Genomic DNA, 14,222 nt, shown 5'->3' with positions numbered 1-14,222 from the left:
GAAACACAAGATATTATATTTAATAAAAATATTTAATAGAAAAATACAGAATCTTTTTTTTTACACATACAGTACAAACATTTCTCTGGATACCAAAGTCACGACAGTTAAGTATCGTTATTGGACTGATAGGTGTGACTATGAAGGCAGATAAGTGATGTCAAACAGCTGACATGGCTTTCAGTGCCCCAGCACATAATTTGTGTGTGTGCGTGTGTGTGTCTAAAAACATAAAATGATGAGGCAAGTGAACAGCCATGATTTTACACACCTCAGCAAGACAATGTAAACTGGATTGGGAATAAACTGATCCGTAAGTACCTAAAAAGAATCTCTTATCACATCCAGTAGGAGGCGACCACCTCCCATACAACATTAAAGTAGGTTACAAATGTGGCCATTATTAGGCCCAAGTTGATCGTGTGGCTTTGAGCTGTAAACTACACAAGACAATGAAGTGCTATTTAAAATATTTTCTTGAAAGATGAGGTCACAGTCCATCCTCAGCCCCCGTCCTGAAATGTTGCTCCCTGATTTGCGTCACCCCCCCTCCTCCAATCACAACAAAGGAGGCGGGACTCAACCAGGCAATCTTAAGATTTAGAAAAAGAGTGTATAAAAAAGAGCACAGGACTCTCACATGAGGCCCTGTGTGTAAACGGTACAACACTATCTGGCATTTTCCATTCCAAAGTCCTCAGAAGAGCAACAGTACAACATGGCTGTGTGGCGTGCGATGTCTCAGTAATGATAGACTCTGATCTGGTTGTTATCATCCATGCCGAGCTGAACGAGTCCACTTTTGGCCGACGGAGCCCGATAACGTGTGAACAGAGGTCTGTGTAAAGCACAGTTAAAGACAACAACAGATAGTGTGTGTTGTATATATGTGCAAAAGAGTATAAATAGCTGTGTGTGTTGGTGTGTAAATGAGAAATATGGATTAGAAGAAGGATACATGCTGCTGTCTTTTCTCCGCATCTCCAGCCACTTCTTGTTGCCGTCGATCAGCCCCTGCAGCCTTTGTCCGTCCATCTCCACTGACTTCTGCAGGGTTCTGCTATTCTCCCTGACGCACACACGCACACACACACACACACACACACACACACACACACACACACACACACACACACACACACACACACACACACACACACACACACACACACACACACACACACACACACACACACACACACACACACACACACACACACACACACACACACACACAGTCAGTGAAGCTACACGTGAAAGCTCTCCTAACAGTTAAATTGTCGCAACTGTCATGTCATATCAGTGGTTACCTAACAGGAGTGTATGCTGAGTAAGCCGAGGTGGTCCTCATTGTGCTTGAAGCTCCTGGCTCCATACTGGCCCCTTGAGAACAGAGCAACAGAACATCATCAAAACAACAATGGTTCCAAACCTCTTTCCCATTTTTAGTAACCATTAGTTTGAGTATTAAGCGTATTTAATATTTCAATTGCACAAGCAGGCTGATATGGCTGTTGGCATACCAGGGAAGATCTGGTTCCAGCGGCTATTGATGAGTTCCTCGGAGGCCCTTACACCACTGGACATAGGCGTGGAGAACAGAGGAGGAGCTGCAGCGCTGCCTTGAGGCGCCCAAGCCCACAATGGTTCCGACAGCCTCAGTGGTGAAGGTGTGGCTAAAGAAGTGGGGCCCAGACTCTGGGGCATCATGGGTACTGAGGAGGCCGTGGAGAAGGTGGGGCCAGGGGTCAGTGGATTGGAATGAGGCTGAGACAGAGGCAGATGGAAAGCTGGGTAGGATGTGGTGCTCTGGCCCTGAGCGAGAGAACCCAATGCACCGAGTACAGTGTGAAGCTGCCCTGAGATCTGCTGCAGGGACTCTGCTAACTCTTGGACTTTAGCTGGAACGGTAGGGTGACCTCCTGAGGAAAGAGGAACAAAGAAAACAGCGTTAAGAGATGGGGTAGTAGTGAAAGAGAGGAAGAGGACGGGTTGGGTTGACAGACAGCAACTCACCTGTCCCGTCCTGAGGGTCCACAGTACTGCTGAGGTCTGACTCAGTCACGTCGAATGTCACCCTCCTCTCTCCTGCCAGCTGAGACACTCCTTCAAACAGAGGCTGGAGACGAGCAGCAAAGCACAGAGCACATGAAGTTATATTGCTAACTAACCTTTATCTTATATTATAAATGTTTTCCACCGACCTCCTCAGCCATCCTGCTCTCCAGCTGCTGGAGTTGCTCTTCTTTCCTCCGCAGGAGAGTGCTCCCTCTCTGAAAGGTCAGCTGCAGCTCTGCCACATTTATGGCCTCCTGAGAGTTCGGAGGGACAGAAGATAAAGAGATGTGGAGGAGAATGGAGAGATTTATTGAAGAGATGGTGGCTCACTGTCAACCCTACCTGTTGGAGGTTCCTCATCATCTCCTGAGCTACCTCTTCTTCCCTGCTGGGGTCCAGTGAGGAGTGAGATTGGGCCGCCTGCAGAGCTGCCTGTCTTTCCATCAGCCGGCTACTCTCACCCTCCAGGAACTGCTTGGTCTTCTGGATGGACAAGCCATGTGAGGAGATGTACCTCCTATAGCTGAATACAAAAGAATCTTTAACAGACTGGCAGTGACTTTCTCTACTTATCGCTACTCAAATTATGTATCTAGAAATTCCTTAGACGGTACAAAATGTGTAATTACTCATCCACGCTGCTGTGGCTATCAGGCACAGGGGAGAGAGGAAGGTCTTCCAAGTCGTCTACACGTAGTGATGAGTCTCTCCTGTCACTAGGGGGTGCTGTTGCCTCTGTCTCGGCCTTCTTTTTCTGCTGTTTCGGCTCTGGTCTGGGAGAAGTACCATTGTTTCTCTCCAGCTCACTACAAAAACAGATGCATAAATAACACATTTGAAGTTACATGTTGGACTTTGTTCTACTATAACAATTAGAACCATGATGTTGACTGTGTGGGAGTAGCATAACTTTAAGAGACATTTGGAGACGCATGGAATTCCTGTGTAGGAGTCCTTTACCTGACGCGGCGGCTGAGACAGTCGCATCTCTCCTGCAGCAGTGCCACCTTGCTCTCCAGCCGTTCCTTGTCCTTCTTCGCTCGCCTGCTCTCTTCCCTGGCTTTGTCTCTCTCCTCCCTCAGCCTGTCCATCTCCTGCTTGGCCTCGCTCCTCTCCTCTTTTGCTCTCTGGGCGAGTTCCCTGGCTCTGTCTTTGTCCTGTCTCAGCCTCCCCACCTCGTCCCTCAGCTGGTCTCTCTCCTGGATCAGCTGTGGCAAGGCCTGGACTCACAAACACAGGAAGGAAGAAGGAAGTAAAAGAAAGGACAAGTGGGATACAATCATTTCTATAAAGTAAAAGTGAGATTTTCTACCTCTATTTGCCTGTCCACCTCCCCCTCTTCCTCCCCAAGCTTCTTCCTCCTCCTCTTCAGATTTGCTGCCTGAAACAGTGACAACATGAGTTCTTGCAGTTGAGGTAATATCATTGATGTATTAGATGATTATGTAGAATGTGATAGAAGACCTTGGTCATCAGCATGGCCTCCTGGCTCTTCAGCTCTTTGGCCCTGAGCTCCAGCTTATCTGCCGAGTCCTGCAGCTCTGACTCCTGATGGACAAAGTGAAGAGACATTAGAGGTAGACAGGAAAAAAAGGGAACGAGCGGGAGCGATGCAGTTATGTGCATTGTATCATGGACAACTGGGCCAGAAGAATGCTGCACGTTTTGAAAGAATGAAAAGAAAGATCTCATAGCAAAATCTGACTTCACTCTGTATACTGGAAATAATGTTTACTGTTTGTTATGCAGTGCAAAGTATGGTTTAAGTCTTTATAAGTTACATTACAAACAGGCAAGAGACATAGAATATATCACAGAAAGGATAGCACTGCTCAGGACATGTGTGTTTGTTCCTTCTCACCTTGCGTGTGTAGTTTAGCTGTGTCCTTTGAATCTGCGCATCAAGCTGCAAGTGGAGTGTCTCCAGTTGGTCCTGATTTGATGCCTGAAGACGCTCTCTGTCCTCCTGTAGAGAAGTCAGCAAGCGGTCTCTTTGGACAGTCTCCTGCAAAACACACACACACACACACAAATGTAGACATGTATTTTATAGTAATTCTTGAGAGATACAATTCTTGAGCCTGTTCAATATCACCTCAGGTATCCTTGTAAAAGAAATATTGCGCAAACATTTAAGCATTTGCTGCTTACATGGATGTGTTATATTAGTGTTATGTAAATGTGCATACTCTCTGACCTCATCTTGGTATTTCTCCCTGATGCTGTTTAGCTCTCTCCTGTGGTTCTCCCTCAGCTGCTCCAATTTCCTGTCATGGTCGCGCTGCACTTCCTCCCGCACTTCCTGAAGGACATCACCCAGCTAGACAGTAGAGGACAGATTATAGCACAAAGTCTGTTCCATATCAGGTGGTATCAAATCAATAGTGTTGGAATACACATGCACGTGTGAGTGAGTCGTCCAACCTCTCGATGATACTCCACCAGTTGCTGTTCAGGTCGTGGACTCAATAACTCTCTTCTCCTTTCTGTGCTTTTAACCTTCAAACAGACAAAATACAGTCGGAAAGATACAAACAAGCTACATTTGTGTAGCTACATTTACATTGATAAGGCTCCCTCAAGTCCAGTGGCCCCATAGTCCATGAAACTGAAATAAACAAAAATATCTGCATCATTTCCAGAAACATCTCCAGTCACCTCCTGTTTCAGAGAGTTCAGTTCTTCCTCCCTTTCCTCCAAGAGTTTCTTCCTCTCTTCTTGCAGCTTCTCTTCCGACTCGGCCTTCAGACGCTCTATGTCTTGCCTCCTCTGGTTCTCCAGCCTGCCTTGCTCTGCTTCCCTTTCCTCCTCTAGAGTGACACGCAGCTCCCTCAGACCGGCTTCGGCTTCATCTCTGAGAACACGACACAATCCCAGATGTTTACTATAGGACTGTAACAATGTATGGATTGAATGCAAACTGAATTCATTTGCATGTTGTGAAGGGGTGTAGTTAACAGTTCAGAGTGGGGTGTTGTGTGAGGGACAGGGAGGGACTGAGAGGCTACACAACTTAATGTGTAGTGTTTGTGTATGTGTGTTTATTTGTGTCTGACCTGAGCTTGTGCTGCTGGCTCTCTCGTTCCCTCCGTGAGGATTCTCTAAGTTCCTCCAGCCTCCTGTCAGACTCCTCATTCAGCCTGGCTTCCTCGTCTCTCCTCTTAGACTGAAGACGCTGCTCTAGAGCCCTGAAGAGGAGTAAACAAAAAACATTTTAGTCAATTCTTTACGTCTGCATAGGGAACAGGTGGCACAGGACATTAATAATAGGATACAAGAAAATGGCTTCATAGGCAAATCAATGTTCAAATTCAATGAAAATGTATAACAGGAACGGATAGACGAAAGTGTGTGTTATGTGCCTTGATAAGATGTTGTTAAAGCCTCGAGCAAGGCAGTGAAAGTCCTCAGGATTTATTTCTCATTTTCACCGTTGAGCTCTACATCCCCTACCTGACTCTCTCCTCACTCTCCTCCTTGAGCTTCCTCTCCTCCCCCTCCTCTTCTCTCCTCAGCTCATCGCGGAGGAGACGCAACCGCTTCTCCTTCTCTCTCGTCACATGCTCCCTTTCCTCTTCCTCTTCTCCAGCCTCTCTCCTTTCCCTCTCTACCTCCTTCTGCTTCTTTCTCTCCCCTCTCTCCTCCTCCTTCTCTCTCTGCTCCTCCTCTGTCTCCCCTTCTCTCTGGGTTCTCCAGCTTGGCGTCTTTTCTAGAGGTCTTCGCTGATCTTGTATAGGGGTTTTGGATTCTTCAAGTTGGGTGTTGGAGGTTTGGCCCAGCCGGCCTCTTGAAGTCACAGGCCTCTGTAGAGCCAGAGAGGAACTGAGGCCCTTAAGATTTGGAGAGACCCCAACTTCTCTCTCTGAGTGAGAGGGGCTGGAGAGGGAATGCGAGGACTGGTGAAGGACAAGGCGTTCAACTTTTGGAGCTGGAGGTATGTCGTTTCTTGCCTGTATATGCCTGGAGAGACAAGAAAGACTAAGGGTTAATTCAGTTAATTTAGAGTTAACGTGTCGTGAAAGGGCAAACGTGATCACATAACCGCTGTTTCCATCTAATGGTAATTTTCTGCTGTGTTAATTCGGAGTGATGTTTAAAACTATGACCAGTGAAAAAGGATCTCAGTTGATTAATCAAGTTATTTAAACAGAACGTTTTGATGTGATGATGCCAGCATTCGAATGGAGCTGTGTCTCTTGCTTGCAACCTTCAAGTGCCAGGATGCAAGATTTCTTTCCATTCCTTATTCTGATAGGAAGGATGTGATTGGTCACTTAGTGATACAAAACCAAAATGCTATCTTCTGTAATCCATATAGTTGTTAGTTATAGCTAACCCTAAGAATGTAAAAAATTGAGTATTTACAGGATGTCTTCATTTCCTATACAGTATGTAGGTGATGTTGTTGGTCTATGTTGGACTATTGGTCTATAGACTGACCAATGAATTAGCCCCAGTGAATATTATAAAAATAGATAACGTGAATAATAAACATTTTAGCTGAGAGGCTTTAAATAAAAAAGGGCTTTTTATTATAAACGTACTGCGTCTACGAGACTAAGCACAGACGTAACCAACCTCTCGACAGCTTTAGGCCTCTTTGTCCTTGCCCTCTCTTCATCCTCTTCTTCTATCATTTCCTCTTTGTTGTTTTTCTCCAGTGGACTAACAGCACCAGACAGGTCGTTAATGTCAAACACCTTCTCCGACAGCTACAAGGTGGAATAAAAAACAGGTTGGCAAATAGCAACTTAATGAATGAATGATTAAATCAATATAGCTGTTAACTTTGCGTTTTGTATACATTTGTGTACACTGTATATAAGTGATGTCATTATACCTTGACATCCATGGAAGATGAACGCTCATCCATATGCTCACTGGCTTCAGATTCCTGCAATAACCCACAGATACTCATTCAAAGGTAATAGTTCTGCTTGGATGTACACAAACCCACACACACAAAACACACATAAGCTTGCTGCCTTCAAGTTTAAGAGACACAGACAGGCTCAGTATTAAGGCAGGTCTCGCATACAAAACACAACAAAGACTAGTGCATTGGCAGACAGTACAATTTGGCAGTGAGGAAAGCAATTTGTAATCAAAGCAAGCAGAAAGGGGAAATGGAAGGGGGGGGTAACTGGAGGAGAGAACCTCTGTCGTCTAATAGCTATTGGCCTAAATCAACTTTCAAACTATGAGCCAATAGACTAACATGACCCTGCACTAAGAAAGGGTTGGCGACAGAGCCAGAATTCTCTCTAATCCAATCCTCAGGGGCTGAAATACGCTGACAGATTGGCCCAGACATTTGGATTGAGCTTTGCCTGATTGAGAGTAATGTGGGACATGATGTTATCTAACCATCATGAGGAATGAGACAGCCCCTAAGGCAGAGGATTTAGATATTTGGCAGCTGCGTGCACATACATGCTTGCAGAGGTGCAGCAGAGTGTTTTGGCAGGGTAGGGCGGAGTAGCAGTGGCGGGAATACAAGCACGCACAAAGGCAACACCGGACCCTACCTCTGCAGGAAGGGAGGAATTTTTGGTCACGCTCCTCATCTCGCTACCAACTGTTTCCTGCTTTTGTTCAAGTCTCTTTAGGTCACTCTGCATCGTCGTTGGGCCCGGCTTGGCCGACTGGAGGGGAGCCGTTTCTGTCTCAACAACCTCACCTTCCTCTTCTCTCCCTGATGCTGCTTGGGGATTTTGGGCATGTGTGTCTTGCTTTGCTTCCATTCGCTCTCCCTTCGTTTCGCCTTCTTCACTCCATACACATCTCTCCAACACCTCCTCATCACTCTCCGTCAGTTGCCTCTGGCTCAAGGAGCATCTCTCCAAAGGCCCCTCACTCTCAACATCCTCCTCACTTTCATTCTCTTGCTCTTCCTCTACCTTGTCCTGCCCTCTTTCTTTAATTATGCTCTCCTGCACCTCTATCTTTTCCTGTTCTGCCTCACTCTCGTGTTCTTCACGTCTTTCATCTTTCTCACTTTTTAATTTTTGTTTCACATCTTCATTACTGAATTCCTCAAGTTCCTCTCCTGACTCATGTATCTCTTCACTGACCTCGTCTTTCTCTTCTGTAAACCTGTTCTCCACAGCCTCATCACTCTGCCACTCTTCTCCTCTGTCTTTGGTTTGATCGCCCTGCTTGTTAACATACCTCTCTTCTTTATCACTATCATCTTCCCCACCTTCTTTGCTCTCCTCTGACTCATCACTCTCTTGCTTTTCTTTACTCAGCGTCATGTTTTCTGTCACTCCATCCCCTTTTTCTTTGCATTCCTCCTCTACACTGTCACTCTCTTCCTTCTCCTCCTCTTTCCTACAGTCTTCCACAACTTCAGCTTCCTGTTCTTCCTCTTCCTCCTCTCCCTCTACACCTTCTCTGTATTTCTCAACTGCTTCCTCGTCTTCTGCCTCTTCGTTTTCTACACCTTCTTTCCCCTTCTCCTTCCCTCGTTCATCTTCCACTTCTCCTAACTCCTCCTCCTCCACCTTATCCAACTCCCCCTCTACTCTGTGTCCAGGGAATTCAGTAGAAGGGGGTTGGGGGGCGATGGGACCTACTCCTTCCTCGCTGCCACAGTTTCTGTTGCCTGCCTGAGGAGAAAGGCGGCGGTGGCGGCCCCTCAAAGAGTCCTAGGTGAAGAGGAATAAGCGGAACAGTCCATCCATCCCAAACAGAGGTAAAAACGGAGGCGTGCAGAGACACATGGTAGAGAAAGGAAGGGGGAGGGCAGGTGAGGGAAGGAGGTTGACAAAGAGATGAAAGGGCAGGGGAAGATCTTGATTCAACTGCATGCAAAACCAACTGAATGCAAGGCCAAAAATTAGTCATGTTAGGCAAGGAACATAATCAACATTGAGACAATTTGACACAGGTGAAATACATATACAATATGCATGTGTGCGTGTGCGTGTGTGTGACTTAGTATACCTGTTGGGATGGTGGTTCAGGGCTGTGGTCACCAGAAAGGGCCAAGTCCTGCAACTCTGGCTCAGTCCTCTCCTCAGCCGGAGCTCCACCACTAGCTTCACTGTCCTACAGGGTGCACAAACACACAAACACACACACAAACACACACACACACACACACACACACACACACACACACACACACACACACACACACACACACACACACACACACACACACACACACACACACACACACACAAAAAGAAAGAACAAAATTACATAGTCATATTATATTTATGTAAACCTAAAACCATTGGTGGTAAATATAATTTTTACATTACATGTTAGTAGTCACCAACCTGGGAAAAATTCCTCCTTGGTTAAGTTATGGTAACCATCTAGGGACCATTATTACCACAAAAGTAAATCAAGACACCACTACGAGGGACCATTGAGATCTATTGCCGCATTCTGGACCTCAGGGACCTATCTAATTCCCAAAACAGGGGCCGCCTGGGATGCTGAGCTCGAACTCCAACTAGACATAGACTGGTGGGACGAAGTCATACGCAATCTACATACTGTCTCGTCCTGTGCTCGTCTCGCTCTCATCCAGTTTAAGGTCGTACACAGGGGTCAATTTTTCTAAATCTAGATCGGCCGAAATGTACACAGAAGTAGAGGACAAATGCAATAGATGTTCAAATCCTGTAACCTAAGCCACATGTTTTTTCTGTTACCAATTACTGGTCCGGTTACTTCAACACATTGTCTACCATATTGGGAATGCAGGTTCAACCCTCTCCTCATATTGCCATCATCTGTACCCCATCTGACTTGCGCCAATTTAACATCCCGCAAAAGGAATTAGTCATTTTCACCGCTCTGCTTGCTAGACGCCGCTTGCTTCTGCATGGGAAATCCCTCACCCCTCCCTCTATTTCACAATGGCTGAGGGATATAATGTTTTTTCTTAAAACTCGAGGAAATCAAGTACACTATGAGGGTCACACTGATAAGTTCTATCAGAGATGACAACCATTTCCTTCTTACTTCACAGATCTACAGGCTATGCCAGACCAATAACTGAAAACCGGAATTTTTAATTTTTTTATATCCCGGGCGAATCAGGACGGGGTTATGTGAATGTGGGTTTGAATTGGGTATTTTGGGTGGGATTCCTTCTCTTAGTTTTTTGTTCTTTCTTTTTGTCTTCTTTTCTCCACCACAGCCTATGATGCAATCTGTAGTGGCCTACACTGCTGTTTGACATCATCCTGTAAAAACTGTACCTATGAGATCATCGCATCAACATCACTAATGCCATCCTGGACTAGGTGTCCACACTACTGTGCCATATTCTCGCAACCTTCGGCGTCCGTGGCTTCCTGCTGTTTCTGTTTCAATCTTCTTGAACTTCATATTGCCTATTTTACCTCAGGGTCTAAGATCTCCATTCTCTCTTTCCCTCTGGTTCCCTGCCTCTCTTCGGTAAAAGTGATAGAATAATAATTATAATTGTACAGCCTCCTTTCCTTTTGTCTCTGTTTCCCTCTCTTTCTGTTTTAAAAACAATGTCCAAAATGTCCCATAACTGTACACGCACTGTCATGTCAAATACTTGCTTCAATAAAAATATACAAAAATAAATAAAAAATAAAAGCAAATCACAGCTGGTACAGGAGGAGCACCAAGCAAACAGGTAAAACTATCACTTACAGTACAGATATAACTTTACAACACTCTCTAATTGTAAAACAGATTATCACTATTACAAGAAAACAAACTGTTGTGTCTACCTCATACTGTAGGCCTCCCCCGTGGGAATCCAGGTCCAGATGGAGGTTCTTCAACAGTCTCGTTGATCCACGAGGACTTGGCTAAAATACATGGTCAGTCAGGTTTGACAGGGACAGATGCAGAACCATACTGTTGTATTTGCCATTATTTGTTGTCGCACTGTACCTCCTTCTCTGAGTCATCGCTGTCATTGTCGTCGTCAAAGCCGGGCAGGAAAAGCGACACCCTCTCCTCCTGCCTGCTGCCCAAAACACTAGATGCTCCACTGCCTCGAAGACCCTGACAGAGAATATTTTCATCATCATTTGTATGTCTTATATGATAGTCTAGTATATTTCTTTGAGGACTTGGCAGTGCAGGTTGTCCAATACTGTTGCTGGAGATGATAAGGTTTAATGTGCTTTCCTGGTTGTTATATAAAGCATATGTACGTCTGATTGCATTGGACTGGGCCACATTCCTTGTGAGTTATGCAAATCCCTCTCATTTCTATAATCCATATCCATACTGTGTGCAACTCTCCCAAATACACTAGTTGCTAGAGTAGTGCTTTGGTCTTACTCCAAGGGAAGTCTTGAGGGGTTCCAGCCCCCCAGAGCTGCCAAGGGACCCTCGGAGAGGAGGAGCAGATCCAGGGAGTGGGCCTGGGCCAGGGGCATCCAGACCTCTAAGCGGAGCCAATACACCTAGAGGGGATGACAGGGGTCCTAAAGAAGAAGTCAGCCCCTAAAGTGCAAAAACACAGGCACTATAGATAAACATACACTGGGTAAGGTAAAACAGTATCCAGGGACGTAGCAACCGAATCCAAGATTAAAAATGTGGAAACATAACACATTCATATATCCACTCACAACAGAAGTCTTGAGGATTTCCTTCTTCTTTTTTTCCTTCTTCTCCTTCTTTTCTTTCTTCTTCCTTTCCTTTTCCTTCTTCACCCCTGGGCCTCCTGTCGTGGCAGAAACCTGGGCACGCTCACGCTCCTGGGACACAAGTCGGCGGTAGTGCTCGTCGCAGGGGTGATCCCACGTGGACTGGCCGGTAGAGAAGTTGAAGTAGTAGATGTCCCCTGTCACGTCTTGGCTGCAGGGGGAGGGGGGGGGAGAGAGAGAGCGAGAAGGTGAGAGGTCACTTCAGCACCTTCAACTAAAGACTGGTGTATCAATGTAGTGTAACAATTATAGTTTTAGTCCTTCCTTTACAATGACATGACATCTTGACATCTTCCCTTCCAAAGACACACTGATATGTAATTGAACAGAAATACAGATTTATCCTAGCCTATATTCTTTGTTTTGCCTTTTCCGTCATCAATTCATTCTCATCCTCTCAGTAAACAGGGGCTGAATGAGGTTTGAGGTCATTCTCTGTATGCTAAGGCGACAGTATTATTGATTTTGAGTTATAGGCTCAGCATTTAAAGCAGTTAAAGCATGCTGGTTTGGTCATTCTGGTTTTGTATTAAAAATCTTACACAAATTGTATTCATTCTTCTTTTTTCCCTTTCATATAATTTTGTTGTTAAATTAATTCCCAGTTAGAGTATTTTCACAGAAACAGTTCTCTTCAAATATCTATCTACACATGAACTAACACAGGCACCATGACACTGCAGTTGACGTTTCCCTGGAGACATTGATAAGTGCCGGTTGCTACATAGCACCGGCCTCAGGTGTCCAAAACAGACCCTAACCTAACAAAAGTGTCAAGCACGCACTCTTCAAACAATCCTACTGAGACAGCAGACACAGAACCGTTTGACTCTTTCCTACAGGACTTAACTAGTAGATGTGTTTTAGTATTTACAAGAGCATTTGAATCATGAAAATAAAGTCCTTGACATCAAACTCTGTTAATCCATGGGTCCTATTCAATATGCAGTTTCACAATCATCGGATATTTATGACAACTACAGCAGATCAGAGCGTTCTCTACTCTTGCTGTTGGTCTGTCGGTGACCATAGAGCTTGTGGTCCAAGTCCCTGACCTCTGAACTTCCTTACCAAGGCTTCCACTCAGGTGGCAGAGGGGCGACGATACCCTCCCTTGCCAACCACAGGAGATTCGGCTCACTGTTGGGATCAATGCCAATTTCTCTTGCATACTCGTGGATCTCTGATTAAAGACAGAGAATGGGAGAGTTATATGTCTATACAACACCTTAGAATATGTGTTTATGTATTGGAATAGTGGTACTGAATACTGCAGTCCATACATCATGCAGCTTCTTGGAAACTTTCATTCATAACACTGTTTACCTTGTTCAGAGGGTGTATAGTTCTCATCATAGTCTTCTTGAAGGATCAACTGGTCTCCGATGAGAGCAGCCGCACTCATGGTTACTGCCGAGGCAATTAAGAAATGTCAAACAGTTCAATCATGACTGACAAAAGGAGGGGAAATATAGCTTTAAATGTGTGGACAGCTGTGAGAGCCATATATGAACTAGATGATGAACAATAATTTTATAAAAAAAAACGATTTAATATTGGTAAAGATGATGATTTCATTTCATTCATATTAGTCTAAAATGCATAATGTAGTAATGTATTAGCGTGACGTCAATAATGTTACTTTGGCCGTTTTGATGACATCACTGTTGTTACCGTGCGAGATTTTAAATTAGTTTTTCAAAATCATGTAAAGGAAAGTTATCATTCTCGTCGATCGCGTAGCAGAAGCTGTTAGCTGAAACACCCGAAGATTTAGCTTGTCAACCTGCTCAACTAATAAGATTAACAACCGCCCCCTTCAATGTAAATGGATTTTAAACGTCTTCAAAGAAAATAAGTTGATTGGAAATCACATTGAAGCCCCGTAAGAAACCAGACATTTTTATTGATAGTAAATTACACTTCAAAGAATAATAATTATCGACGTGAAAACATTTAAGGCTAATTAAAAGCTTATATTAACGCATAGCCGCACAGCTACCCAACGCTCGCCTTCTATCGTTAGCTCACCTCAGCTAATTATTTGGCAAAATAGCTTGTAGCTTTGAATTAGTTTACCTTAAGCTGCTTTGATTGTTGCCTTACTAGCATCTGCAGCAGTAGCGACCAGTTTTCAGTGAGTTAATAGCGACATTATGTACATAGCGGGACAAAGATACGCTGCTCTAAACATCTCTAAGGACGCTTCCTCCACTTCCTGTTGACGATGGAACGTTGGTTCATATCGCACTCTGATTGGTGAGAATGTACATGCGGCGTTCAGGAGCGTCCGAATTCAAGCATCATTTTTGATCCGATTTCAGAGCAAAATGGAACTTTGTGATTGACTAGTGACTTTTGTAGTGTTGTAAATATCAAAGAATGGCTTTAGATTAAGAGGCACAATGACGAAAATATGAAGATAAGTACCATAAAGACATGGTGCTTTCATTTGTATTTTTTTTAATGGCATACAACCGCATCAAGTGCTGTTAGCTAAGA

The 14,222-nt window shown here is 44.6% G+C and overlaps 1 protein-coding gene across 2 annotated transcripts; it reads right to left on the bottom strand.

Annotated features, from left to right (window-relative positions):
- Positions 1-53: 53 nt before the first annotated feature.
- cep164 (centrosomal protein 164) lies at positions 54-13,934 on the bottom strand. 2 transcript variants are annotated; one of them, XM_076144100.1, is made up of 28 exons: positions 13,800-13,934; positions 13,047-13,130; positions 12,792-12,903; positions 11,643-11,871; positions 11,350-11,514; positions 10,954-11,067; positions 10,788-10,868; positions 9,007-9,111; positions 7,587-8,708; positions 6,899-6,952; positions 6,637-6,770; positions 5,512-6,018; positions 5,115-5,246; positions 4,717-4,912; positions 4,483-4,557; positions 4,256-4,378; positions 3,920-4,063; positions 3,523-3,606; positions 3,371-3,439; positions 3,019-3,278; positions 2,688-2,864; positions 2,401-2,581; positions 2,205-2,312; positions 2,017-2,119; positions 1,524-1,922; positions 1,311-1,383; positions 959-1,069; positions 54-838 (listed from the first exon to the last, which is right to left on the bottom strand). In XM_076144100.1, the coding sequence occupies exons 2-28, from the start codon at positions 13,123-13,125 to the stop codon at positions 742-744; spliced, it is 5,034 nt and encodes a 1,677-aa protein (XP_076000215.1). In that variant the 5' UTR covers positions 13,126-13,130; positions 13,800-13,934; the 3' UTR covers positions 54-741. The 2 variants fall into 2 exon arrangements, with proteins under 2 accessions (XP_076000215.1, XP_076000224.1); XM_076144109.1 differs by lacking the exon at positions 7,587-8,708.
- Positions 13,935-14,222: the final 288 nt, after the last annotated feature.

Source organism: Genypterus blacodes, unplaced genomic scaffold, assembly GCF_046128005.1.
Source record: "Genypterus blacodes isolate CSIRO-AG114 ecotype Tasmania unplaced genomic scaffold, CSIRO-AGI_Gbla_v1 ptg000003l_1, whole genome shotgun sequence".
Lineage (NCBI taxonomy): Eukaryota > Metazoa > Chordata > Actinopteri > Ophidiiformes > Ophidiidae > Genypterus > Genypterus blacodes.
This window is presented reverse-complemented; position numbering and strand designations above follow the sequence as displayed.

Bases quoted from the DNA above. Each gene is read 5' to 3' on its own strand.
- cep164 (XM_076144100.1), bottom strand. From the start codon at position 13,125: ATGAGTGCGGCTGCTCTCATCGGAGACCAGTTGATCCTTCAAGAAGAC. The intron at 8,709-9,006 runs GTATACTAAGTC...CTCTTCACCTAG, and splicing joins CTGAACCACCATCCCAACAG to GACTCTTTGAGGGGCCGCCA. The intron at 2,313-2,400 runs GTAGGGTTGACA...CCGAACTCTCAG, and splicing joins TGATGAGGAACCTCCAACAG to GAGGCCATAAATGTGGCAGA.